The sequence below is a fragment of the Diospyros lotus genome, chromosome 4 (genome assembly GCF_014633365.1).
Source record: "Diospyros lotus cultivar Yz01 chromosome 4, ASM1463336v1, whole genome shotgun sequence".
NCBI lineage: Eukaryota > Viridiplantae > Streptophyta > Magnoliopsida > Ericales > Ebenaceae > Diospyros > Diospyros lotus.
This window is the reverse complement of record NC_068341.1, coordinates 5906356-5932560: the sequence shown is the minus strand read 5'-3', so window position 1 is coordinate 5932560 and position 26205 is coordinate 5906356. Positions and strand designations below refer to the sequence as shown.

At 39.0% G+C, this 26205-nt stretch overlaps 1 protein-coding gene and 1 non-coding gene across 2 annotated transcripts; both read right to left on the bottom strand.

Moving 5' to 3' along the window:
- Positions 1-236: 236 nt before the first annotated feature.
- LOC127799146 (probable serine/threonine-protein phosphatase 2A regulatory subunit B'' subunit TON2) lies at positions 237-26134 on the bottom strand. The gene is made up of 12 exons (XM_052332896.1): positions 25644-26134; positions 20342-20433; positions 19984-20046; positions 19536-19634; positions 19023-19181; positions 16662-16733; positions 16401-16533; positions 14428-14492; positions 14054-14129; positions 2285-2386; positions 1304-1496; positions 237-698 (listed from the first exon to the last, which is right to left on the bottom strand). The coding sequence occupies exons 1-12, from the start codon at positions 25783-25785 to the stop codon at positions 461-463; spliced, it is 1434 nt and encodes a 477-aa protein (XP_052188856.1). The 5' UTR covers positions 25786-26134; the 3' UTR covers positions 237-460.
- On the bottom strand, positions 849-966 carry LOC127800876 (small nucleolar RNA snoR104). Its single transcript, XR_008022894.1, has one exon. It is a non-coding gene; the product is annotated as a small nucleolar RNA snoR104 (small nucleolar RNA).
- Positions 26135-26205: the final 71 nt, after the last annotated feature.

The window sequence follows — 26205 nt, the reverse complement described above, 5'->3', positions numbered from 1 at the left end:
AATTATAATGAACACTTTGTTGTGGTAGAAAGAATGTGCGAAGTTGGCTTATTCTTCAAAATGTTGGATGTTCATTCAGCCTGCAGATGCTGGATGTTCATTCAGCTGCTCTTAGACGCTATTGTTAATCATTGATTCCATCATATGACATGAGACCGGTTATACCAAAGCGCACAACAGCTTATTTTCATGCTAAAGAGAAATGGAATCATTTGCAGGTTATTCGGAAGATGAAATGGCTAGAAGGCAAGCATTTCTATTTACTAGTTGAACCATTCAGTACAGGGTTTACAAAATCTGTCAAACACAACCTGCTGCATCATGTTTTTGAAAAGGATCCAATCTGACCCCCGACCATTGCCACTGTTAAGGACATTCAGGACACAACAGCTACCAAAAACACACAATAAACAAGGAAAATTCATCACAGTTAGTGGCCAATTCCATCTCCATGTATATATCATTCTTCTTCTGGCTCTTCCTCTTCTTGAAGAAGATTCTCTCTATTGTCATGGGCCCAGAAACCGCGAACGTCTATAAGCATGCTGGCAACGGTCCCACCTTGTTTGCAAGCGAGTAGGTCAGCTAGGGTGACCTTTAGTGGATCAACTGGTTTCACCATATCCCAAATTTCATCTCTTACATCCTCGATGCATAGCTCATAGTTCCCTCCTTCAATCCATTTCTGGTGAACATCTCTGTATCACACCCAGAGAAGAGAGTTCTGTCAGCTGATAAAAATGTGCATTGAGGTTGCATAAAGAGCTCAAAAGCTCATTAGTTCCCATGTTTGCATACTTTTTCCCAAGTCTAAAAGCTTTCAACAAGGTCCCCAGACATGGTTTGATTCATGTATCTTGTAATTTGAGACTTGTAGAATTTACTGGAGTAGCACAAGCAGGAAATTACAGGAGTTTTCTATAGGAAGATTCTATCAGGAAACATCTCAGTTTATGGATGCTCCCCCTCTTTTCTTCCATTTCATGTAAGGTTACCACCTTGCTGTTGCCAAGCAGGGGCAAGGAAATCCAAATTTCTAATGTTTGTTTTAAAAAGGGCATCCCCCGTGCACAAGGTTCTGTTCTCCACTTTACAAGGATGAAGGGAGAGAGAATTGAACGCAGCCCTCCTTTTGCTTTTTTTGCAAAGAGGCTGTTTCCACAATTTGAACCTGTGTGCCCTTCTGGTCACAAAGGAGCACCCTTCCTATTATTACCACAGCCACCAAACTATGGCTCGAAGAAAGTTTGGGCATGAAGAAACTTGCCAAATGATTCAAGTTGAATAATATAATAGTTTTCACCTGAAAAGCGTGTGAATATCAGCAGTAGTGAGGAATCCTCTTCCTTGGAGGTCGAGACATCGGAACAAATAAGTTAAACCCTCTGGAGTGTCTTTGTTTTCCAGGGCCAAGACAAAATCTAAGAAGCTTTCAAAATCCATCTCCCGAGCATTACCTCCTCCAGTTTTGCCACGACGAACATGCTCATCAAATGCTGTTAGTGAAACAAAGCAGAAAATGAACAAAAGCTTAAACAAACAATATGCTAGAAAACAATTTAATCTAATCCAATTATCATCAGGTATAAGGAATTTCCATATTAAAACGAAGCTGGTGAACCAGGGAATGAGGTTTTTGGGTTGGTACTTTGGAGCAATGTAAATGGCATTCTATTTTATATTGTAATAAAAGAAAAGTACCTACCAATACCTAAGGTTGGTAAACATTCAAAATAGTAAAAGCAACGCAAGAAATATTACAATGACAACCAGTATATCTTTAAGATGAAAGCATTTAGGAATACAGACAAACAACATAGCTTGCATGATTTAGAAGAGGAAGATATAAATTTAAATAGAGACCAGCATTGTGGTCAAACATAATTAAATAGCAAAGTTAATATGTGCAACAAAAACGTGAGTAGCATGAGCCAACAATTGAAGCAATATTTATAAGAATCAATTAGAGAATGGGGGCTATTGCTTAGTGAGATAGCAAAAGCTTTGACGGCCAAGGGAAACAGAGGTACAACAAATCCAAGAGAAGCCAGTATATGAAAATAAAGTGGGAGTCTTTGCTGTTAGCTCTGTCATGCAACCTGCATGTCCTACCATTCCAAATACAGAGAAATACCTCAGAAAATGCCTAATGGCATTTGAGATAGAACTGGTCTACACTGGAAAGTGCTAGTGTTGAGAGAGAGAGAGAGAGAGAGAAGAGAGAAGGGGGTTGAGGAAATAATTCGAGTAATCACAAAAGGAAATACAGAGATAGAGAGCTAACCCCTCTCAATGAAAATATCTGTGAGAGTTCCATCTGCATATTCTCGAAGTTCCTGCTTGCTCAAAGTTCCATTCATATCTTTATCAAGTGCAAGAAACATATCTGCAAAACTAACATGATCGCCATAAATATGACAATAATGAAGACATTAATTATAAGCTAGGTATAGAAATCAGAATCATTTCTTTAACTTCGCAGTGAAGAAATAAGTGCATAACAAAATACTTGAAGAGAAGAGAAGCGAAAAAAACAAAATACCCCAAAGCTTGACAAAGAACTAATGTACACTGAAATGAGCAGCCCAACCTATCAGGAATGACAAGTGTCCACCCTATCTTCCTTATCCTTCTCTTTTCATTGGTCTTTTCTTCATATTGTGCAAAAAGCCAAAACATGTTCCCCCCCCCCCCCCCCCCACAACAGCATAGGAAATAGACATGCCACTTTCTCAAGAATAGACTATGATTTGTAGTCATTCCCATCAACTTTTGCGGGAAATTGCATAAAGTCTTAGGGTACAAACATTGGTTTTTCTTTCCTTCTTTAGGTGGCTATTTCTCCCTTATTCTTTTTTTTTTTTTTTTTTTTTTTGGGGGGGGGGGGTGTGGGGTGGAATCTCAGGGAGCTAAAATTATGCAGGGGGGGGAGGAAAGTCGCCAAATTCACAATTGAATTTCTAAATGAACCATAGATGGAGAAAGCTTCCTGTCAAAATCCTATCATCCATAGAACTCAGGTACTTACGAATTGGAAAATATAAATACAGTAACAATAAACAGTATTCACCAATATAATTAATTACTTCTGCACGTATATTTCTCAGATCTACTCTCTTACGAACTTCAATAAACCAATAACTTTTTCGGTCCATCCAATCTAAGCATTTGTTCTTGTTAAAAGGAACTTTGAAGAGAATAGAATTCCTTGATTCTTCCATTCCGAATGTAAGCTAATAAATATACAAGAAATCTCCTAATAACTCTCCTAGAAACTAGGAACAGATTGCAATCGTAATTAGTAGGACTAGATAACTATACAATTTACAGATTTACATAAGAGATTAAAAACTAAAAAATAAATAAGGTTTTAACTTTTAATTGTCTCCAATCTTCTCAGCTCCTTATCGTTTTCTATTTGTTAGCCAGTCATCCAGCTTAACTTCATTCGTTGACACTCCCCCTAATGGATATCATCCATTCCAAACTTGCTAGTCATCTTTTGATAAATGGCTATGGGTAACCCTTTAGTTAGAATATCTGCAAACTGTTCACAAGATGATATATATGGGGTACAAATCAAGCCACTATCCAATTTTTCTTTAATAAAATGTTTGTCCACTTCAACATACTTAGTTCTATCGTGTTGGACTGGATTGTGAGCAATACTTATTGCTAATTTGTTGTCACAATAGTCTCATAAGTGCTACCAAAGTGATTTTCAAGTCATCTAATAGTATTTTCAACCAAAGCAACTCACAAACTCCTAGAGCCATGGATCTGAATTCTGTCTCTGCATTTGACTGGGCCACTACACCTTGTTTCTTACTTTTCCAAGTCACAAGGTTACCCCCTATGAAGGTACAATACCTAGATGTAGATCTCCTATCCACCACTAACCCTGCATAATCTGCAAGTGTCATGCATTCTCCCTTTTTGAATATAATGCCTTTTCCTAGTGTTCTTTTCAAATAATGTAATATTCCATAAACTACCCTTTGGTGAGTTTCTTTTGGATTATACATGAATTGGCTAACCACCCCCACTGCATATGCAATATTTGGCCAAGTATTAGCTAGGTAAATTAGTGTCATGTACCTAGGGTTTAGCTTACTTTGAAGTTCCGATCACTTTGTTTGCGATCTGCGACTTGCTTCATCCTGTTGTTAGCGGTAGCCAACTCTTGTTTGAGTAGTGAAATCATCTCTTGTCGGTCTTGCAAATACTCAGCTGCGTTAGTTCGCGCCCTGTTAGTACCTGTCGTGGCAGGCATTGTAAGTGTCTGGTAACCGAATAAAGCCTCAAAGGGAATCTTCTTGATAATGCTGTGGTAAGTTGTGTTATACCACCACTGAGCTAAAGAGAGCCACTTACCCCAACTCTTAGGTCGAGCAAAACACATACATCGCAAGTAAGATTCTAAGCACTAATTGACTCTTTCGGTCTGCCCATCTAACTCAAGATGGTATGTTGATGACATGTGTAGACTCACCCCTAGGTTCTTGAACAATTCCTACCAGAAGTGACTGGTAAATATTTTGTCTCGATCCAAGACGATGGATTTAGGTAGTCCATGCAATTTGGCCACTGTATCAATGAACACTCGGGCAATCTCTTGGGCTGTGAATGGGTGAGTGAGGCCAATGAAGTGAGCAAATTTGGTCAGCCTGTGGACCACAACTAGAATCGCGTTTCGGCCTTCTGATTTGGGTAAGCCCTCGATGAAATCCATGGATATCTCCTCCCATGCTCTGTCCGGTATAGCCAGTGGCTGTAACAATCCTGGATAAGCCACTTGTTCATGCTTGCAGCGTTGGCAAGTCATGCAAGCTACCACAAACTCCATAACTTCTTTTTTGAGGCCAAGCCAAAAGAACATCTGTCGAACCCGGTAATAAGTAGCTCTAACCCCCGAGTGTCCGCCGAGTGGAGAGCTATGTAGTGCCTGTAAGATCTTGCCTTTTAGTTCCTTGTCATTGCCTACGACCAATCTGCCCTTAACCTTGATCAACCCATTAGACATAGAATACCCTTGCTCATTGGTGTGCCGAACGGCCAATTGAGTTTGTAGGGACTTAGTCCACTCAGACTTTTCATAGCTTTCAGTAACTTCTTTGACCCAATCAGGCACCACTGCGGTGATAGCCTTACATTCCCCTGTTTCTGATCTTCATGACAAAGCATCTGCCACAATGTTCTCCTTTCCCCTCTTATACTATATCACATAATTCAAGCCCAACAATTTGGATATTCCCTTCCTTTGCAGGTGTGTATGCAACTTCTGTTGTAGGAAATGTTTTAGGCTATCATGGTCGGTCCGTATTATGAAGGGAGCTCCTTCCAAATAATGTCTCCACTTGTCGATAGCTATGATCATGGCTAATAGTTCTTTTTCATACACACTTAGCCCTCGGTGTCGAGCAGCCAGTTCTTGGCTAATGTAAGCTAGGGGTTTCCCTTCTTGTGTCAGCACTGCTCCTACCCCGATGTCGCATGCATTAGTCTCCACCATAAAAGCCTTAGAGAAATCCAGCAAAGCCAGAACCAGGGCTTGTGTCATTGCATTTTTAAGAGTGTTGAAAGCATTCTCAACCTAGGAATTCCATCCAAAATTGTCCTTCTTGAGTAATTCAGTCAATGGCTTACTGATCACTCCATAATTCTGTATAAATCTTCTATAATACCCTGTTAAGCCAAGAAATCCCCTTAGCTCCCTTATAGTCGAAGGCTTAGGCCATTCCAACATTGCTACAACTTTACTAGGATCTGTACTGACTCCTTGGCCAGAAATGATATGCCCTAAATAATCCACCTCATTCTTTGCAAAGGAACACTTGGAGAGTTTAACAAACAATTGATTAAATTTCAGGATTTCAAATGTGGTTTGAAGGTGGGCTAGGTGTTGTTTGAGATTGGGGCTGTAAACTAAAATCTCATCAAAGAATACCAGGATAAATTTCCGCAAGTATGGGGCAAATAGGTGGTTCATAAGGGCTTAGAAAGTGGCTGGGGCATTGGTGAGTCCAAATGGCATCACCCGAAATTCATAGAGGCCTTGGTGTGTTCGGAAGGCTGTTTTATGGATGTCGGCAGGGTTCATCCTGATTTGATGATACCCTGCCCTCATGTTTAGTTTAGTAAAGATGACAGCCCCATTTAACTCATCTAATAGGTCTTCAATCAAGGGAATGGGGAATTTGTTTTTCACAGTAAGGTTGTTTAACTGCCTATAGTCTATGCAAAAGCACTAAGTACCATCCTTCTTTTTGACGAGAAGAACGGGAGAGGCGAAAGGGCTTTGACTCGGTTGGATAATGGACGTTTGGAGCATACTTTTGACCTGTCTTTCAATTTCAGCCTTCTAGTAAGGGGGATAACAGTAGGCTCAGACGTTTACTGGCTCAGAATTGGGTTTCAAAGGTATAGTATGATTAAACAAGCGGTTTGGGAGTAGGGTGTGTGGTTCCACAAATAATTCCTGAAATTCCATAAGCAATGGACGTAATACAGTAGGGAAGGTTACCTTTGCAAAGAGGTCTGTGGTGAGAGGGCTCTCCTACTCACCTTTTTCCATCGTTTGAATGGAAAATAGCTGGGATATCTGCCCTTTTCCCTTCTTCAACAGCTTCTATAATTTTTTCCCTATAATCATCTTGCATTCCCCTGCCTCGAGGCACCCTTTTAAAATCAGCTTCCGTCCCTTCAAATCCAGTGTGACTTCCAATTTATTGAAGTCGAAAGTCAGAGGACTAACTGTCCTCATCCAATCCACCCCAAGGACGATGTCACAGCCTCCTAGCTCCAGAATTCTTAGATCTGTAGAGAACTCTTCCCCTTGCATCAACCATTTAAACCCTACACTCTTATAATTGTTGTACATTTTACTATCGTTAGCTACAGTTACAGATAAGGGAGAAGTATTCACTAAGGCACAACCTAATTCAGTGGCAGTTGCTTCATTGAGGAAGCTGTGGGTGCTACCACTGTCAATCAGCACCATCATCCTTCTCTTGCCCACTCTCCCTTCAACCTTAATGATTTGCCCCACATGTTCCCCTTTCAGTGCATGAAATGAAATTTCCCCTCCTTCACCGGCAGAATCACCTTGAGGAACCTCCTTCTCTGTTTCTTCGAGGTCTTCTTGCTCCTTCTCTAGTATTTGCTCCTCACCACCCTCCATGTTCAGTAGTTGCCTTCTACATTGGTGACCAGGACTATAAGGGTCTCCACATCTGAAACAAAGCCTCATATGTCTCCTCTGTTCCATAGTGGGATTTCTAATCGCTAAGGCTTGCTGACTTCCTCTCGATGGACCTGTACCCCCTGTCGCTCCTATCTCCCTCGCATGACCACTAGGAGGTAAACTGATTAATGGTCCTGTTCAAGAGGAGGCCCTATTCCTTTTGTAGATGGCTTCTAACGTCAATTCTTGTAATCTGGGATTTTATGCTGCCTGCCTAACCGTAATTGGCATCATCATCTTCACCATGGATCCCAACTCATCCTTAAGCCCACTAATAAAGCTGGACACAAAATATTGCTCAGTAAGTGTTGGTTGAGCGTTCCACATTAAAGCTCCTAACTCTTCGAATTTCTCCAAATACTCCGTTACAATCCCTTCTTGCCGAAGTTTATTGAATTCTTCTATCACATCTGCCATATTCTTCTCTCCAAATCGCCTACACAATTCTTCGGCAAATTCAATCCATCTCACCCCAATTCCTTGGTACTTAAACCATCCTTGAAACCAAGAATCAGCCGTATCATTAAGATAGGTTGTGGCCAATGTAATTCGCTGTGTCTCAGCCACATTATAGTATTGGAAGAAACGTTCACTCCGACGGACCCACCACCCTGGCCTTGTCCCATCAAATAATGGTATCTCCAGCCTTGGCATTGGCGTGTGAGTACCAAATTGTAATTGAAATTCCCTTACCTGAGGGTCCGTGTCAATTCCTTACACTCCTTCCGACTCCGCTTCTCCTGGAGGTCTCGAAAATATTCAAGATCCATTCAAGTTTGGTCTAGCTCCAGATCGCGGGGGAAATTCCATTGGCAAACGGAATTGCGGTAAGGATGATAGCATATTAAACATGCTATTGATCCTTTGACCAAACTGATCCATCGTTTCTCCATGCCTTTCCAGCTCGCGATGCATATCCTCACGAGAAGTCGCCAGTTCCTCTCACATTCCTTCTCGCATTGCAGCCACATCTTCCCTACTTTGGGTGATAGCTTCGTGTGTCTGCGACATTCCGAACTCCAACGCTTCCATTCTGGTTTCCAATTGTTTGAGTCTCGTTCCTTCCGCCATCGTCTGCTTCGAAATTCCTTCCACAAACACTGCCGAGGCCGCTAGCTCTGATACCAATTGTCAAGCCTCGAGTGTGAGGCTTGGGAAATTCTGGAAGAGTCGGGAAATTTGAGAAAGAGAAAGGCAGGGAGGATTTGAATTAAGAAGAGGGAGAGAGAAAAAGAGAGAGAAATTAGAGAGAGAAAGATCCAAATGTATTCATTGATAGATCCCATCCTCACATACACTGCCTTTTATAGGCTCACCCATCTGGTTGTTATTGCCACTAATTTCCTACAAGTGGCTTAGGCGGAACCGCCCATCACATGCATTATGTTATTACATTCTGCTATTACCTCTTATACCTATGCATCTATAGTTTATTACACTTAAGCCATTAGGCTTGTGACAAGGGAGAATGGAGAGAAATCTTAAAGAGAATCAGAGTTTCATTCATTCAATTCAAGCATGAAAATTCCATCCGTTTACATAGCCTTATATAAGCATATTTGCTCCTAACTAACTACATAACAACACCTATGTGTTTCTAACCAAATGCTAAAATATCTTCTAACAACTATTATCAACATATTACTGTATTGCCCTTCTATAGATCCTTAGATCATGACAATTCCCCCCTCCTTAAGAGAGTTCTTGTCCCCAAGAACTTGTAACAAGTGGCCATGGCTCTTCATTCAATTCCAACCTTAACTATCTGGTTCATCCTTCTTTCCTTCTTCCTCCTTCTAGGTCTCTTTTTCTTCATTTTTAGGTTCTCAATTGAAACAAAAATGATAATCATTGCAGACAAGGCTACATCTTCCTCCAAAGAGTAACACACTATTTCCTTTGGGTTTGCAATAGCTACCAAATTAAGGTCGCTAGTACCCTTAGTCTGGGGATCTAATATAATGCCAAAACCTGTCAATGTGTCCACATCAAATGCCTTCAATGAATTTAACCGCTCCTTGTCGTAGGTAGTAGCTAAAATCTGTAACCCTACAGCCTTCAAATGTTGATCATTCTGAAACTACCACATATGTTCCCCTCTTCTCATCATCTTCGTTGTGTGTTGTTTTGAATACAGAGGGTTGACTAACTAGTTCTCCAGCCATCTATTCGTCCTTCAATGTAATAGACAAGCATTCGGATTTGCCAACTAGAGGAAGAACCAAGACAGCAATGGAAGTTTTATTCCCTTTGACAAAACCTTTGACTTCTTCAGCTGCCTCCTTTAGCTTTTCCCTAGCTACAACCGGTTTCAAGAATTTCTCACCACTTTGAATTTGTTGCTGGTGGATAGAACTACTATCAAGGTCATAATTCGCAGAAAACTTCCCTTGGCTGGAAGAGAAATCAGCATCTTCTGCAATCTGGCTTAACCCTTCTAAAATGGCAGCAACACCATCATATTGTTCAATGCTAGAGTCTTTTATGTCGATGGTAAGATATCCTCCAACTAGTGCTGTCTCCACCTTCTCGCTGCCTATTTTAACCCAAACCAAGGAATCCTTAGCTTTCCCCGCAATCGCATTCCCCACATTAGCTGATTCTCCATATAATGGGCTCGTCACCACAATAATGTAAGGGGCCTTGCTTCTTTTGTAAATCCCTTCATTGACCCTTCATTTCTTTCCTGTCAACCCTTATTCAGCACATTCAAGTATATTAACTCTTGCCTTGGCTGCTCCATTTTAAGGAAGTCCTCTTTGTTAAACTACATTATCTTGGGTAGTTGGACTATATCCAGGTGATAAATCCATGTAAACTTCCTCTTCTAGATCTCCAAGCAAGAAGGCATTTTTTACATCATACTGCAGCAATGGCCAGCCTAGATTAACAGCTAGAGATAGGAGAACTCAAACTGTGTTTAGCTTTGCAACAGGGCCAAATGTGTCTAGGTAATCTATGCCATATACTTGAGTGTATCACTTGGCCACTAGCATGGCCTTATATCTGTCTAATGTCCCATTAAAATTATATTTGACTATGTAAACCCATTTACATCCCATCGGGTGTTTTCCTTTAGGTAATTGAACTAGCTCCCAAGTTTGATTTTTTTCGAGGGCTACCATCTCGACTTCCATGGCATTCCTCCAATTCTCATCCCTTATAGCTTCGGTAAAGTGTTTGGGAATAGGTATGGTATATAGGCTGGTCAGGAAGGTTTTTTGTGAGTTAGATAATTTGGAATAGCATAAAAACAAATGCAATGGATGCTTAGTACAAGTCCTAGTGCCTTTTCTAAGGGCAATAGGCCATTCAAGATCACTTTAAGAGATGTCAGGCTCACTCACATGTTTAATAGGTTTGGTTATAAGAGATTTACCGGATGAGATTTCAAGGAGACTGTCAATGCTCTTAGCAGCAGGTTCAAGAGATGAATTGGATTTTTGGACATGCACAGGGCTAGAGACCAGCTACTTCCATCTTGAATAGACCTGTAGAGGAGGAGTACTTGAAGTAGGGTCCTCCTGAGTCATATTTGATGAATCATTAGGATTAACCAGATCATAATAAGGCAAAAAATAAGAAAAATCTAGATCAGGCAGAGGTGAAATTGGGTCCTTGTCTGTGACTATTTAGCTGTTATAAGAATGGTCAAAAAGGAATGTTTTCCACAAAAGTCACATCAGCTGACACAGAGAATTTTTTTGAAGGGAGATGGTAACATCTATAGCCTTTTTGGGTAGATGAGTATCCGATGAAGATGCATTTTAGAGCCCTAGGACCTAACTTGCCTCTATGAGGATTATGAATATGGACAAATGATATACACCCAAAAATTTTTGGTTTCCAGCAACTAGGAATATGAATATTAGGGAAGTGTTTGGTTAGGAGTTGCATGGGGCAGGGAGAGTCAAGCGTTTGGGAAGGCAACCGATTGATAAGGTGGCAATTAGAACTGCTTCTCCCCAATATTGTTTAGGAACATTGTGGTGAAAAAGAAGTGCTCTAGTAATAGCCAATAGATGCTCATTTTTCCTCTTGACTACCCCATTTTGTTGAGAAGTATAGGGACAAGATGACTCATGGATAATCCCTTTTTGTTGGAAAAAATTTGATAGAGTTTGGTTAAAGAAATCTTTGGCATTATCAGATCTTAATCTCTTGATTTTCACTCCAAATTGAGTACTAATCTTGTTATAAAGTTAGGAAAAATAGTGCTCACTTCAGATTTATTTTTCATAAGGAATAACCACATCACTCGGGTGCAATCACCCACAAACACTAAAAACCACCGTGCTCCAAAAATATTGGGAACGGTTACAGGACCCCAAACATTACTGTGAATGAGAGAGAATGGCATAGAAGTTCTTTTATTCGATGAAGGATAAGTCACCCTCTTATGTTTAGCAAATTCACAAACTGAACACTGAAAATTTTTAACATCAAGACCCCTAAATAAAGCTAGAAACATGACCCTAAGAGTAAAAAAATGATAGGTGACCAAGGCAATAGTGATGTAACCAGATCTGATCTCTACTAGATTGCACCAAACACGACACAAAATTCACCTTTTTCCTTTTTCTCCTGCTCATTTGGTCCCTCAAGATAGTATAGACCAACCCTAGACTTAACAAGCCCAATCATCTTCTTCGATTATTGTCTTTGAATTTCACAAAAAGTAGGATAAAAGTTAGCACTGCAATTGTTGTCCAGGACCAGTTTTTGAATGGAAATAAGGCTAATGAATAATTTAGGAACATGGAGAACATTCTTGAGTGTAAGATACTCATTGAGAATGATATCTCCTTGGATGGTAACGGTGGTTAAAGACCTATCCGCCAAGGTTATTTTCTTAAAACTTGAACACAGGCTGTAGGTAATGAAATAATGGGAAAGAGGGGTCATGTGATATGTTACCCTAGAGTTTAGGATCCAAGAGTTAGGTTGGGTTATTCCCGAAGCATGTAGGGTAAGAGAATGGGAGGAAATACCTATAAGTGTAAGAAAACAGGTACATTTTTCTTTCTTGTCAAGAAATTCTAGAAAATTCCTTAACTTCTCGATTTTTGCCCCATTGAGATCCAAGCATTCTCCTTGTTCTAATCCTTTTGTTCTGCTTGATGTTGGCTGCTAGTCATATTAGCCATATAGGCTTGGCTTTAGCCCCCTGAACTATCCTCCTTTGGCCCCTAGTTGTCCTCCTTTGGATGGTTTTCCATATAACTTCCAACATCTCTCTATGGTATGCCTAGTTTTTTACAAAAAGTACACCATAGAGAGTCGACTCCCAGCTTTCTTTTCTTCTTTAGGACCCCTATTAGGAGCCTTGAGTGATACTAGTGCTGATCTCTCTATTGGAGAGTCGTCTAGCATCACTCCCATTTTTCCTTCTTCAACCTGGATTATAGAAATTACTTCATTTAAAGGGGGTAAATCTTCCTTACCAAGAACTTGAACTCTTACTGCATCAAACTCCATATTAAGTCCAGCCAAAAAATCGTAGGTTCTTTCTTTTTCCACAAACCTTTTTTGTAATGCTGCATCTTCACCGCATTTCATCTTGAGGCATTGGTAATGATCCAATTCTTGCCATAAAGTTTACAGTGTATTAGCATACTCAATGATAAATCTTACCCCTTGTTTGGTAGTAGCAATCTTGGTCCTTACTTCATAAATATGTGCAACATCTTTCACCTTGGAATAGGTGAGCTTGACTGCCTCTCATATGTCTCTCCCAGTTGTTAAAAACATCACCGTATCACTTATCTCTGGTACCATTGAATTCCATAGCCATGACACCACTAAGGAATCCTCCTCATTCCATGCTGCAAATATAGAATCTTCCTCCTTAGGACCAGTCCCCAAGAGATGACTTAGTTTCCCTTTTCCCTTGAGAAAAGTACATATCAACTAGGACCACTTCAAATAATTTTTCCCATTCAACAGGTAGGCCGCTTGGAGATTTTGCAACTCTCCTCCATTCCCTGTACTACCTGTTCCAGCAAACAGAACCTCCGTGGTGCTGCTGGTTTCCATCGTCTCCGGTGTTGGATTCGTGTTAGAGGTAATAGACATCCTATCCTATTGGATGAAGGGATAAAAGATCAAAGATCGGGTAAGAAAAGGAAGCCAAAGAGGTCTTATCGGGTGAAAAACAGAGGTAAAGGGGGCACTGGAGGCCAGAAAAAGAAGCCCATTAGAAGGCCGGCTCTGATACCATGTTAAAAGGAACTTTGAAGAGAATAGAATTCCTTGATTCTTTCATTCCATGTGTAAGCTAATAAATATACAAGAAATCTCCTAATAACTCTCCTAGAAACTAGGAACAGATTGCAATCCTAATTAGTAGGACTAGATAACTTTACAATTTACAGATTTACATAAGAGATTAAAAACTTAAAAATAAATAAGGCTTTATCTTCTAATCGGCTCCAATCTTCTTGGCTCCTTATCCTTTTCTATTTGTTAGCCAATCATCTAGCTTTAAACTTCATTCGTTGACATCCTTACCAGTCAATTAGTTTTATATCCAATGTTCTCTATCTTCATTTTCAAATTTCAGTTTGCATTTCTATTGTCTCAGGCTGACATTAGTATTCTCACACAATACTAACCAAAGAGAAAAATAAGTCAGCTCCTACAGAAGGCTGAAATTATCGGAGTTGCACTTCAATGCTAGCAGTGTGGTACAAGCTTTTTTTGATAAATGAAAATATATTGCATAGATTAAGATCAACCCAAATAACACCACACCATGAGAATTAGGAAAAAAAATAAAAGAAAGAGAACTCAAGACATTTAAGTACCCACCACAAATACGCTGTGCTGACGTCAACGAAAACCAGTTTTCTGCTTGTTCAGTGTCAGTGACTTCTTCCTCACTTTCCTAACATAGATAAAAGGGAAGTTCCAAAGTCAACTATTATTCCATGTGTACAAACAATAATGCACATAATGCTTCATACATCATAGATGATTAGTTTACAAGCATGAAAATCAATAGCATATGTGATTATTTTAAGTCTATAATAAATCAGAAAATAGCAATACAGTCACAAGTCCGGACAAGGTTAACACATTTGCCGAGGATACCAGAAAAGTAACCTAAAGATGATGTAATACTTTCTATTGCAGATGGCTGCTCGTGGTTGGAGGCAATTAGGAAACAAGCACACACAAATTACCTGGTGTAGTTCCATTAGCTCCTGGAGACAGTTACTAAGAAGAATCTTCTTTATGCATGCTTTTCCTGAAAGGTAGATTTAAAACTAAACATGTGAACATCCAAGGGTCAAATAGAAAGCTGAGAATCCTAACAAGAGAGTTGCTCATCTATCAAAAAAAGCCAGATTGTTCTGAAGCTATGCCGTCCATAGAACATTCAAGAATTGAAGCTAAAGCTCTACATAAAAGGGATCACAAAATAGCATTCCCGTTGCCTGAACCAAATAGTTTTGGCACAAGACTTTGTTGAATAGAGTTGATTAATAGCCAGTTTATATAAATTTGGTTTTAGCAAATTTTAAGAATAAACTGTTTTGATATTGATTTGTTCACTTCTTGAAACATTAATTTTAGTAGACATATATAGGTATCTAGAGAGGAGGCAACCATGTAGAAATGTGACCTACCAGGACTAGTGCAAACTGGGTTTGGAAAGTATAATTTCTGCTGTAGATGTCTGCTCATGCCCTCCAAAAATAAATGACATCAAGTCACAGTTGAAAGAAATGAGCACAGCAGTTGTCACTAGGCATCCCAAGTTGGCGTTAGTTTAGGGCCCAGGATCTCAGAGTTTACTATCTAAACTGCAACTTGATGTCCTAGAAGCATCAATAGAGTTACTGATTTGTGCGGCCGAAGTTCCTTTTCTTATGATAAGTAAATAGAGTTAGGTAATGAGTAGATAGAGGTTAAATATGCTATTAAACCCTTCAATTTGCTTGAAACTAGGCATGTCTTAGGTCTAAGTAGGAGGGGAGCGAAATTTGAACTAACTGCTGGCAAGTTGCAGCCCATCTGCATTGTTTACCCAAAACTGCATGTCAATTCAGATATACACTCCTCACGTCACCATATCAGAGTAAAACCATTCTACAAGGGGCAACATTAAACCTCAAAACCAAATCCACCAACATAAGTAGCCTAATGCTGCTACTAGACCAGCCTGCTCCACCTAAGCCCATATCTCCAAGTCATTCCAGTAAATATTATTTTACCTAGATAAACAATGATACCCTTAAGGATAGCCAACAAGCAGTTCAAATGAAAAGGTTGAAACTTAATTACAACAAAGATATTTTATACAAAAAGCTCTTGGAATGCTCTCAGCCCAGGTAGCAATGGTAAGATTGCTCCTTTGTGACTAGAAAGTCAAGGGTTTAAGTTGTGAAAACACAGTCTATTTGCAAAACAAGAGTACGTTTGTGTAAAGAAATGACCCTCCCTCAACCCTGGCAAAGAGGTGAGCCTTGTGCATCGTGGACGCCCTCCTTTTGACTCTTGGCCATCTCACCAGTCCCTGGACTCCCTACCCCAGCAACAAAAAGGAAAATTCTTAAATAATACCACCCATAAAACAATCACCTCCCTAACAAGATTTCTCCTTGCTTAAAAAAAAATGAAAAAAGAACTCAATGATAGCAACAAATTCAACCTTTCAGTATTCAGATTAGGCAATAAATCAGCATACCATCCTTCAAAGCCTAAGTTCTTTTTCTGCAGCTAAAGGAGGCACATAGATATGGTTGCTGGAAGCCCTTGAACCAGCAGGACAGACAAAAAGGTCAGATGAAATGCTTCTTGGAACAAATGCAAGCAACATATAACAAAACAAAGTATAAAAAAAAATGCAGCTAGCAGAAAACAATATGTTAACAGTATAGCATCATCAAATCAAAGATAAATATTGAGCAGAACCACCGATTCTAAGTAAAGCATGCCAAGACAGAGTTCTAATAGTTCTGACGGTAAGTTGAGAAAAGAGGTGATATTAAGCACAATAACATATGCGTACATCCATACTGGCACAAACTCATTTAAATGAGAAGTGAAAAGCTGTGCAAAACTACAACTTCCATTTAAACCTTGCCATAAAAAATCAACTCTTTTTCTTTTCTTTCTAAGCACAGTAAATAACATCTAGAACATTACAAACCTCGTCTATGAGGATCACAGAAGAAGAAAAATTTGTGCGCAGCTATGCGGCAGTACATTTGAACAAAGGCTGCAGGCATGTCCCGAAGTTGAGCTAAATTAGGAATAAGACCTCGTATATAGGCCTCCATTTCCTGCAAGCATTAAAATGCATTTTTTACATGCAAATACGTGCAGTATATTAATTATATTTGGGGGCCGGGGAACAAAGGACCTACTCTCTAATTTTGGACAAGGGAACTAGAACAGTAAAGAACCATACATGAGGTTGTAGGAAACCATCAGAATCCTCATCGAGCTCACTCATATCAATTCTGGCCTGTGTAAGTGAAACCTGAACAAAAATAGAAGTAGCATTGCATGACAACAAGAGAGAGTGAGAGAAAGAGAGATTAGCACCATCAATCTAATGTTTACTATTAAGACTGCCATTGGCAAATCAAAATATCCAACTGCAGTACCAAAAATGTTACACTATCAACAACATTACTGCAGTGAGTCGGTTCTAATTTAATCAGGGAAAATTCAATTCTCTTAATCAGTTTTTAGTCATATAAGCTCAATCAAACTCCTAACACACAGTGGAGTAGCAACTGTTCCCATCACCTGCTACATGAATTCTCGCCCTTTTTCACACTTCTACCTTCCCATAAGTAGAAATTTTCATAGAATTTTTTTTTCTTTCCATAAGCAGAAATTCATCAAGAAAAGATTGTCAAAATTGGATTCAACCATATATAAAAAAACAAAATACACCAAAGCAAAATTCAAATGAAAAACAAAATATGCTCGTGCATCTCTAAAGAAAAACAAAATTCAAATGTTGTTCCAGGTTTAAAGGTATTTCGTGAAACCCAGCAGCAAAAAGAAAAAAGAAAGAAAAAAAAGGTGTCAATTTAAATAAAAAATCCCCACTCTACATATTCTTTGTTCTGCTCTGCCAAAATCATCCATGTATGGCAAATGGCAGCTAAAGGGTGTTCCATTCTCCTCTTTCTCAATGACCCACTATGGCAATGTAGAACATAATAATTTGAAGGGAACTACCCAGGATAAATTACTAGAATGAAGACCATGAGATCTCTCACCGTCTTAAGCTATATGAGAAGATAAGAGCCACATATCATGCTTACAAGAAGCACAATCAATTATTACTTTATGCATTATAATCAAACGGCTGATAGAAGAATTATCTTATGAGTAACATCCACAGACAGATGTGCTCGAAAATGGGGGACTAGGAAGGTTTGATGCCACAAGACAAGTTATTAACAGTGAAAATCTTCTCTTGATTCATATTTGAAAAAGCTCTTCCTTTCCAAGGTGAAAGCAATCCCTCAATCTATAGAATATCAAAGATCCACAAAAGATTTCACCTCAAACAGCCCCTTCCCAAAATAGGCCAACAAGAAGATCCCTGGTGACAATCTAGATTCTTCACATCATAAGAAGCACCAATTTGAGTGACAGCAAAATTACTCTCTCAAACAGCCTGTTTTTACCCATTTATCAAATCCCTCCTTTTTACTATGAAATCCTTTCTGGCACATCCTTCCTGCTATCGCCTATGGTGGCAAAATTTGCCCTGCCACATCATATTAGAGTAGCTTGCTGGCAAGTAGGGGCCAGTTAAAAATTCATTCCACATGAAAGCAGTTCCCTATGTTGCAATACTTCTGCAACTGTGACTAATAAGTCATCCACGCTATCTTATCTAACTTATTCCTTCATTTTTTTTTTAAAATAGCATTACCTTTACATTAAATGAAATCCTACTTGTGACAAATCTATCCTTGGTCTCATAGTAACCATGATTCTAGAAACTTGACAGCACTGTCTGTGCCTTCCACATTGCTCAAACAAAATTGAGAGATAGTTACTTTTGGCCAGCATTATTTTTATTATGTGCTGTTATCATCATTGGTATAGTTACTGATACTAATAAAAAAAGAGGTTATTGAGGTTATTGTCTGAGCAACAATTACAAATGGCCAGCATTATTGTTATTATGTAAGATTGTTGTCATTGCTATAGTTACTTATACTAATCAAATATTAAAATAACTATTTGCATTAAACAGGCAATAATTATAGTATGAACAAACAGCGAGTATGAAGGATAAATCCACTTCATGCTGGACACTTATAAAGGAAAAGGACAGGACAGAAAATGATGTGATTACTATTAGTAGTAGGCAGTGTATTTCCAGTTGCCGATGTGGCTAGGTAGTTTTAGTTCTGTTTCAACAAACAGCAATGTTTGCTCAGGTTGTTACTGCCAGCTGTCAGTACCAGTTAGTTTGTTAGAGATTCTGTTGAATAGTACATAAAGTCAATAGGTCTCATTGTATCTTTTGAGATTCAGTCTTCAATCCTAAATTTTTCTCTCGATTTTCTCTTATTTTCTTTCTTCTCCTTCCTTTTACAGCAGGAAATGTAAATTTCAAAAAACAAGCAAATACTTAGCCCAAAAAAACAAGCAAATACTTAGCAAAAAAAATTTAAAAAAAAAAAAAAAACAAGCAAACAGCAGCACAGCATATAAACACAAATCCCATGAGAAAAATATAAAAGACTCATAAAAAGAAAACAAATACTTGTGAACATAGAAAAGCAAGACCTACCGTGCGCATCACATAAAGGTAAAAGGGAAGAATGGCAATTCTTCCTGATTCATCTTTCTCAAACTTCATGAAGTTTGATGGACTGAAGAAGCGTCGACATTTAGGGCCTATTTGTTCTGTACATACAGAGGCAATGTGGCAAAAGTCTTCATAATTCATCTAAAAAGACACAAGTAAAATATGTTTTAGCATCATTACATTTAGCATGCACTAACTAAAAGAGCAGTTATAATCATAAGAATAACTATACTAGACACATAACATAATCAGAGATGTTAAAGGAAAGAAAATGAGAGCCACATGACAGAAATATTAAATTTCTAAAAAACAAGATCAGATGGACCTAACAGTAACTTCAAGACCTAGCTAGTTAAGCTTCAGGATCAACACCAGTAGAAAATGTCAGATAATTCAATTAACAAAAAGATATTGAATTTCATTAAGAATGACCAAAGAAAATGTAGAAGAAAAATTAAAAATAAAAATAAGAATAAAAAATAATAGTTCACAGACCTTTTCAGCTCCAGTGGCATCATCAATGACACAATTTTCTCTTAAACAAACCCACATGGCATCCAAATCATCGGCATTTAGCAAAAGATCAGATTGTTTCTGCAAAATTACAACTAGAAGTAATTATTTCAAATTTTGCCAAAATATAAAACCAAATTACCAATCGCATTATAGCTACAAAAACAATTGAATTTCCAATAGAACCCAGTAAGTTATTACACTATCTAGGTAAGACAAACAAGATGCAGTTCTAATATACAACAAACAAAATAAAAAGCTACTGTAGTTGCTACTGTGAACTTTAAATCAAGTCAATCTCCAAAAGAAGGTGACATGCAACATGATGATAACTAATGACAGTATTATGAGCCCCCCCCCCCCCCCCTCTCAAAAAAAAAAAAGATAACTAATGGAAATAACGGACGAGGAAAGGAAGCACAAGTAGTACCTTAAGAAAGCGATATTTAGCCAGCCTCTGGACACGGTGACTGATAGACCCTTCTTCAGGTTTCTAGAAACAGAAAATTTGGAAGCCAACAAAATAATGGTTAGTTACAAGTTCCAATAAGCAAAAAATTAACACAATAGAAACAACAAACAAACAAAACATCCCGCCTTAGAAATTGTAGTAGCTTCTATTGCAGTTAAATATCAGGCAGGGAGAGGGAGGAAGGGGGGGAGGGGCTTTAGGAAGAAAAAACAGCATCAAGGAAGACAGTGGCAAAATCATAAGTGTACCATTTCTGTCAGGCTGTCAGCACAAAAGACCTATGCTCAAATACCTAAGCGGCTACGATAATGCTTACCTTCTTATAAAAGCTTGGAATTGTGCCAGCTTCAGCACTCTTTTGCTGCTTCTCTTTAAAAATGTCAAGCAATATTCTCTTGGTCTCAAGCTCTGTAAATGAAAATACAACATGTATAGCTATATTTTAAAAGAAAACATATACTATGATAGTGTTACATATGCACACAGTGCTTACATAAACTGCCAAGACACCCCCCCCCCCCCCCCCCAAAAAAAAAAAAAAAAAGAACTAATAGAAGAGAAAAAGAAAGCTCAGGAAAGAAGCATGGCATGATGAGAAAAGGATTCTAAAAGTCAAGTATGGGCTTTGCTAGGTCATACAAATCATGAAGGTTGTTTTTTTAGACATGAAAAAGGGTACAGCAAGATGGGAAAAACTAATTTTACTAGTAAGACAATTATGCCACTTACCTGAGCTTTCTTCCTCTTCTATTAGTCCCTTTTCTTTTTTGTGTAACAATTTTATTTTTGCGGTATCTATCATTCTCTTTTGTTTTGAGGCTGCTTATGGTCACAGAAATAACCTTCTCAAGAAAGTTATTATTCCAATTGAGGAGGTGCTGAAAATATTAAAAATTTTGTTGATCCCTTAGGATCTGGTATTGATTCTCTTCTTTCTTCTTATCTTGGGCTTGTGTTGGGAGTGAGATACAATATAAAAGCAGTTTGGGATGAGATTATTCAGAGAAGTCACGCCTAGCCTCATGGAAACATTGGTATTCTTCTGAAGGAGGTAGAACTGCACTTACTAAAATTCCCTAAGTTGTATTCCAGCCTATTTCTGAAAGTATATGTTGTCCATCTAACAACCATGCCAACAAGACTTGGCCAATAGAGTGCACCCATGGGCTCAGAGCAGTATTTTGAGCCTAAACCTACTTAATTGCTAACACAATGATTCAAGGATCATTGATATTTGGGATCAGTGATTCAAAAAGATGGAAAAATTTACGAGAATGTCACACATAGAATTAAGGCAGGTTGGCTAAAATGGAGAAATGCATCGGGGGTGTTATGTGATGGTAAAATCTCATTAAAATTGAAAGAAAAATTCTATAGGACAGCTATAAGACCAGTTTTGTTGTACGGCTCAGAATGTTGGGCAGTCAAATACCAGCATGAACAAAAGACGAGCGTAGCGAAGATGAGGATGTTAAGATGGATGTGCGGCCATACAAGAAAAGATAAAATTAGAAATGAAGTTATTCATAATAAGGTAGGAGTAGTACCAATAGAGGAGAATATGAGAGAGACTAGACTAAGATGGTTTGGTCATGTGAATAGGAGACCAAGAGACGCTCTTGTGAGGAAAGTTGATGAAATGGAACAATTAGTCAAAAAAAGAGGTAGAGGCAGACCTAAGAAGACTTTGGGAGAGACATTAAAGTTTGATATGAAGTATATGGACCTCAATGAAGATATGACAAAAGACAGAAATACATGGAAGTCTAGAATTCATGTAGCCGACCCCACATAGTGAGATAAAGGCTGGATATGTTGTTGTTGGTTGGATTAGGTAATGATAAAAACCAGTGTTCGAAAATTCGGCCTAGGCGGCCGCCTAGGCGCTGAGCGGCAACCGACCGCAACGATTTAGGGCTACTCAGTAGCCCTATGCGCCATGGCCGACTAATCGGGCCGCGGCGCCGCCTAGGCGGACCAGGCGGCACCTAACCGCCTGGGCGGCCGCCTGGGTCGCGCACGACCTGGGCCACCTAGGTCGTGTGCGTCTTGGGCCGACCTTTTTTCCCCCTCCCTTTCTCTATTTCCCGATCCCCTTTCCCTTTCTCTCTCTGGTTGTGTTCATCGCGGCTCCTCTCTCTCTCTCTCGCCTTCGATCTCCTCTTGGTTGTTCGCCACCGCCATTGATCTCTTCTTTTGGTCTTGCTCTCTCGTTGCTGCCGACCTCACCTGTTGCCTGTTGGTCGTTCTCTCTCGTCGCCGTTCGCGTCTTGCTGCGATATGTATCCAACCATCCATCTTCCTCCGCCAACGCAAGCTTGCCTTTCTGTAGCAACTCAGCAGCAACGCAAAGCTGCTCGTGGCTCGCTTGCGTATTGCTTGCTTGCTGCTTCAAGCAGGCTTGCTGCGTCAACTTGCTGCTTCAAGCAACAGCTATTGATTTCATTTCATTAGATGAGTTTTAATTAAATTTTAATGTATATTATTGAAATTATTCAATACTCAGGGAAAAACAGGAAGTGAAATTAATGATTTGGATAGGACTGGAAGTACGGGAGCATCGTCCGAGGCCTCCTCAATTCTTAAAAGGAAGTCAAATGATGTCGGATGGGAGTATGGAATGTTAATTGATCCGAAGAATATGGATAAAATTAAATGTAAGTCGTGTGGTAAAATTATGTCTGGAGGTGTTTACAGAGTAAAAGAACATATTGGCCACATTTCTGGAAATATTTTTGCATGTCCAAAATCTTCTCCAACTGATCAAGCCAAATGTAAGAACGCTATTGCCAAGGCAAAGAATAAGAGGAAAAATAAGAAGGAGGAGGAAGATTTGATGAGATCAACTGTTAATATCTCCGAAAGAGTGGAAGGGGATGATGAAGATGAATTGCAAGAGTTAGGTAGTAGAAAAACGTCCCGTACTCTTGGCCCTATGGATAAGTTTGCAAGTTCCATCAGTCCTGAAACTTGTTTGAGTGCGAGAATGACCCAAAGGCAACAAACTATTAGTGAAGCACTATTTAAAGAGAGAACACAGTCTGTTCGTGAATATTGTGCTAGATGGGTGTATGAAGCTGGTATACCTTTCAATGCGATTGACAATGATAGCTTCAAATTGTTTGTTGAGGCGGTTGGTTAATTTGGGCCGGGCTTCAAACCTCCCAGTCAATACCAATTAAAGGAACCACTATTAAAAGGGGAAGTTGACAGAAAAAAAGAGTTATTGAAGAAGCATGAAGAAGAGTGGGCACGAACTGGGTGCTCCATTATGACAGATGCTTGGACAGATAGAAAAAGGAGGAGCATCATGAACCTATGTGTTAATTCTAATGCAGGTACTGCTTTCCTTTCTTCTAGAGAGTCTTCAGATGAAGCACATACAAGTGAACTTATCTTTGAGTATGTGGATAAATGCATTGAGCAAGTTGGGCCACAAAACGCCATCCAAGTAGTAACTGACAATGCTGCCAATAATATGGGAGCGGCAAAATTATTGAAGGTGAAGAGGCCAAATATCTTTTGGACCTCATGTGCTACTCACACCATCAATTTGATGCTTGAAAGTATTGGAAATCTGTCGAAGTATAAGAAAGTCATTGATCAGGCCAAGAGTTTCACAATCTTCATTTATGCACACCATAAGACCTTATCCTTAATGAGGTCATTTACAAAGAAGAGGGATATAGTGAGACCAGGAGTCACTAGATTCGCTTCTGCTTTCTTGACTTTACAAAGTTTGATGGAGAAAAAGGCCCAACTGAGGGCAATGTTTACCAACTCTGAATGGGAGAAGTGCAAATGGTCAAAGATTGTTAAAGGGAAAGCAGCCTATGCTACTGTGATGAGCATTGCTTTTTGGAATGGTGTGACTATATGCCTTAAAGTTTTTGCACCTTTGGTGAAAGTGCTTCGAATTGTTGATGCGGATAGAAAGCCTTCTATGGGCTTTTTATGTGGAAAGATTAAGCAAGCAAAGGAAGATATTAAGGAGGCCTTAAATAATCTTGAAAAGAACTATAAGCCTATTATGGAGATTATTGAAGCAAGGGTAAAAGATAGGCTAGATAGTCCACTACATTTTGCAACTTACCTTTTGAATCCCTACTACTTTTTCAAGGATATGGATATACAACTTGATAATGAAGTGATGGATAGGCTTTTTAATTGTGTGGAGATGTTTTATCATTATGATGGTGAATTGCAAGGCCATGTTATAAATGTTGGGTTGCCAAAGTATACTCGTAAAGATGGAGCTTTTGGAAAATCGTGGGCAACTCAAGGGTGTGTGAAAAATGATGACAATTATAATCCAGGTATAAAATTCTTTTAATTCTTTCTATTGTGTATTAGTGTATAAATTAAATTTGTTTACTTTATACTTGTTTGACCTATGTAGTTACATGGTGGATGACTTATGGAAATCAAACTCCAAACTTGCAACGAATGGCAAGAAAGATTCTCTCATTAACCGCTAGTTCATCCGATTGTGAAAGAAATTGGAGCACTTTTGAAGGGGTTAGTGTATATATGAATTATATTTATTTACTATCAATTAGTTATCCTTATTCAGTTATCATTTATATTGATATTGCTTTTGTTTTATTTATGTAGATACATACGAAGAAAGAAATAGACTAGACGTGAATCGATTGAACAATCTAGTCTATGTTCAATTTAATGCGAAATTGATGAACAAGCACAAAAGGGAGAAGGAAAGGAATGTTGATGTGTTACTTGCTAGTGATGCTAGTAATGCACAAGGATGGATCGTTGATGGAGAAGATGATGAAGAAGTTGAGCCTGGTACGGGACTCACTTGGGAAGTGGTTGGTGAAGCATCGGGAGCAGACGAGATGCTTCAAGCTCGAAGAAGTTCTAGGATGAGAGAGCTTCATGAAGATGATTTTCAATCAGAAGAAGAAGATGAGCAAGAAATCAATAAATTTGATTTTGAGTCCGATGAAGATCGTGTATTGGAAGAATATGGAGAGGAAGAAGACCAATTAGATAGTTAGACTTAGATTCTTCAGATATGGTTTATGATGTATTATTGCTACTTCTACCTTCTTGAACTTATAACTAATATAATAGTTTATTTTCTGAGTCTTAATTCCATTATTTCACTTGTCTTTTCAACTTTGATTTACCTGAAAATAATATCAAATTACATCAAAAGGTTTTTAGAAAAAAAAAAAATCATTTTTCCTAATCGCCGCCTAGGCGCTAGGCCCCAGCCTGGCGCCCGCCTAGCGCGTTTTTGAACACTGATAAAAACCAAAATTGTTCGCTCATCCATGAAGAGTTTATACACATAAGTAACTCTATTTCACTTTAAAATTACTAATGTTTCTGGCACGATAAAATTCATGCATTGGATTTTGAATTGGAGACTACCTTCCTAATATTCCAAATCTATGGCGTTCCGTATGCTAATCAAACTTAAACAAGTAAAGTGTTTTGTCTTTGGCGTTTATCCCCAGATAAATCAGAGCAACGAACGCAATTACAAACTGGTAAAACAGCCAATTTCACGAAGCCGCGGCCAATTTCAGGAACTTAAAACTACAAAATGCACGCAAATAAAAAAAGGAGAAGTAAGCGGAGAAAATACGAACCCATCAGGGCTTCGGAGCCAAGGCCGGCGCCGGATCCGATGTAGCGGCGGAGGTTTCGCACCCACAACATGGACGACGCCGGCGGAATCTTCCTAGGCGCCGATGTTTCGTGGCCTTCGCCGTCGCTCGATCCACTGTACATTGCTCGAAAAAGCCTTTAAACTTGGCCTCCGATCCCAATCTTGCGCGCTTAAACCCTCAGAAATGGCCGGATCTCTTCTCCAAAACCCCTATATCCAGACACATTTCTCCACAATTTCAAAACCCTAGCTCCTTCCCGGATGCTGGTGGAGGGGTTGAACAGGTAACAACTATTTTTCACAGCATTTGGGATTGGAAAGAGAAGAAGTGTGAAATTGCACCCACAATTTTACTACTCTCCTCTTTCAGACCATTTTCACTCTTCTGAATCTGATAAAAAGGGATACTTTCTAAGACGCGGACCTGCCCACCAGCTCTGCTCTTGTCGTCAACACCCTCCTTCCTTCGTCGCTTAAAAAACATATTTATTTCACATCTCATGAGTCATGACTCGTTTCATTTAACTTCAAATTTTACATAT